The sequence below is a fragment of the Mus caroli genome, chromosome 16 (assembly GCF_900094665.2).
Source record: "Mus caroli chromosome 16, CAROLI_EIJ_v1.1, whole genome shotgun sequence".
NCBI lineage: Eukaryota > Metazoa > Chordata > Mammalia > Rodentia > Muridae > Mus > Mus caroli.
The window spans coordinates 88,176,868-88,178,038 of NC_034585.1; the positions used below are offsets into that span (position 1 = coordinate 88,176,868).

The 1,171-nt window shown below is 55.4% G+C and overlaps 1 protein-coding gene across 1 annotated transcript in view; it reads left to right on the forward strand.

Annotated features, from left to right (window-relative positions):
* The window catches only part of Dop1b (DOP1 leucine zipper like protein B), a 283,094-nt gene that overhangs the window by 66,494 nt on the left and 215,429 nt on the right, over nucleotides 1–1,171 (forward strand). The window contains exon 23 of the mRNA XM_029470323.1: nucleotides 240–374. Within this exon, the coding sequence (XP_029326183.1) occupies nucleotides 240–374 (135 nt within the window). The remainder of the gene's footprint in view (nucleotides 1–239; nucleotides 375–1,171) is intronic.

The window sequence follows — 1,171 nt, forward strand, 5'->3', positions numbered from 1 at the left end:
CACACCCATGCACACACTCACACCCATGCACACACTCACACCCATGCACACACTCACACCCATGCACACACTCACACCCATGCACACACTCACACAGACATGGAAGTACCTCCATGATCACACCACGATCACATCAGACTTCCTTCTCGGGGGACAGCCACCATGGAAGGCTGTGTGTGTGCTGTCTTGCTTTTACCTTCTCCTGTAAGCATTCAAGGAACTCTCCTTCTTCTGGGCAGATGGTCCCTGTGGCAAGCACGTCCCAGCACATCCTTGTCGACCTGGTCTGTGCTCTCAGCACCCTGCAGACAGACTCAGTGCTGCAGCTGGTGAAGGAGGTGGTGAAGAGGCCAGCGCAGATCAAAGGGGATGAGGTGAGGCGCCCTGGGGAGGGAAACATACCCTGGGAGATCCGTAGGCAGGCGCGTGGCGGGCCTCCTTCCTGGTGCTTTCCTGGTGGGAAAGAGAGAATTCTTTGGGTTGTAAGGAAGCCCTGTCGCTGTGTGTTCAGACTTCGGACACTGCTGTTTCTTAGTGGGAGCTACCTGAGGTCAGCTTGCCTGTCCCTGATGGCTCACATCCTGCCTGATGCTCAACTCTTAGGCCCTTCTAGAAAAAGGAAATGGCACCTGCCTTCAGGAGCACCACAGCTGGAGAGGTGCAGAACGTAAACAGAGCCAGGCTCTGGCAGGGGCGCAGACCTGTGGAAGTTAGCAGCCTCCAGGGCAGGGGCAGGTGCTGGGTCCAGTTCTGATTTAGTTTTGATGACCAGCGAGGAAAGTGAGAGGTCACAGAGGAGGGGGCTGCGAGGTGAGCTCAGGGGATCAGGCCAGCTGAGCTTGCTCTCTGTGTTAATGGAAGTTAGCCTGACCTCCCCACAAAGAAATAGAGATCAGCTTCCCTGTGGTCTGACTTCAAAGGGGGTGGCCATATGTCCCCAAGGCACACACTAGGGAACACTACCAGTCCTCAGCTCTTGTGAGAAAGTCAGGTACAGAGCTGGGTTGGAGACCACCAGGAATGAGCATCCATTCTGTTGGTGACCTGAGCTTTCTCTGCATGCGCTTGCTGGAGCTTCAGAAGCCATCCTAGTGACACAGCCTGACCATGGGTGACTCAGAAGCCATCCTAGTGACACAGCCTGACCATGGGTGACTCAGAAGCCATCCTA